At 57.3% G+C, this 890-nt stretch overlaps 1 protein-coding gene across 4 annotated transcripts in view; it reads left to right on the forward strand.

The window, feature by feature from the left end:
* The window catches only part of LOC121688247 (matrix metalloproteinase-16-like), a 24,840-nt gene extending 24,247 nt beyond the window's left edge, over nt 1-593 (forward strand). For 3 of the 4 annotated variants that reach the window (XM_042067718.1, XM_042067720.1, XM_042067721.1), the window contains one exon: nt 68-592. In XM_042067718.1, the coding sequence (XP_041923652.1) occupies nt 68-414 (347 nt within the window). In that variant the 3' untranslated portion in view covers nt 415-592. Of the gene's footprint in view, nt 1-67 lie in introns of all 4 variants that reach the window. The other variant, XM_042067719.1, reaches the window with a different exon arrangement.
* Nucleotides 594-890: the final 297 nt, after the last annotated feature.

Genomic DNA, 890 nt, shown 5'->3' on the forward strand with positions numbered 1-890 from the left:
TGGACACATTGGGGTTCCTTGCCCTGTGCTGACCTCTATTAAAACCCTCACTGTCTGGTGCTTGCAGGCATCACCTACTTCTACAAGGACAAGGAGTACTGGAAGTTCAACAACGAGCTGCTGCGCGTGGACCCGGGCTACCCACGGTCCATCCTCAAGGACTTCATGGGCTGCGAGGACCAGCCACCGCGTCGGGACCCGCCACCGCGCCGGGACCCGTCGCCAACGGACGACGTGGACCTCGTGATCCCGCTGCCGCGGCAGGACGAGTCGGTGCTGCTGGCAGCCGTGCTGGTGCCCTGCATGCTGGCGCTGTGCGTGGCGGCGCTCGTGGCCAGCATCTGCTACTTCCAGCGGGCGGGCACGCCGCGTCACATACTCTACTGCAAGCGCTCCATGCAGGAGTGGGTGTGACCGGGGGGGGGCTGTGCCAATCAGAGAGAAGAAGACGAAAAACGACGTTTCCTGGCCTTTTGGGAGGGAAAGGGGGCTTATAGCTGACGGCCCCTCCCGAGAGAGGAGGGGGCAACAACACCCAAATACCCCCTGCACCCCGACCCTCCCTTAAATCCCCCCCCCCCCCCCCGCCACCCCAAACCCCAACACCCCCTACCCCACCCCACAACGAGACTGGGCAGGTTCCCGCTCCAAACTACCCAAGGTGCATTGCAGACTAGGTCTTAAAGGTTTGCAGCGGACAGTGCTGTCCGCTGCTCTCCTGCACGCTGAAAAGGTTTGAAAAAAAATTGTATTGAAAGAACATGAAGGATGCTGGAGCTCAAAGCGAGTTCACAACTTGAACCTTTTCCTGTTTCCTCTTTTTGTTTTGTTTTTGTTTTCCTTTCAATCAAATGTAATTTATTTTTGAATGATGTTTTTACTCTTCCCTT

This window comes from Alosa sapidissima, chromosome 17 (genome assembly GCF_018492685.1).
Source record: "Alosa sapidissima isolate fAloSap1 chromosome 17, fAloSap1.pri, whole genome shotgun sequence".
In the NCBI taxonomy this organism is placed as follows: domain Eukaryota; kingdom Metazoa; phylum Chordata; class Actinopteri; order Clupeiformes; family Clupeidae; genus Alosa; species Alosa sapidissima.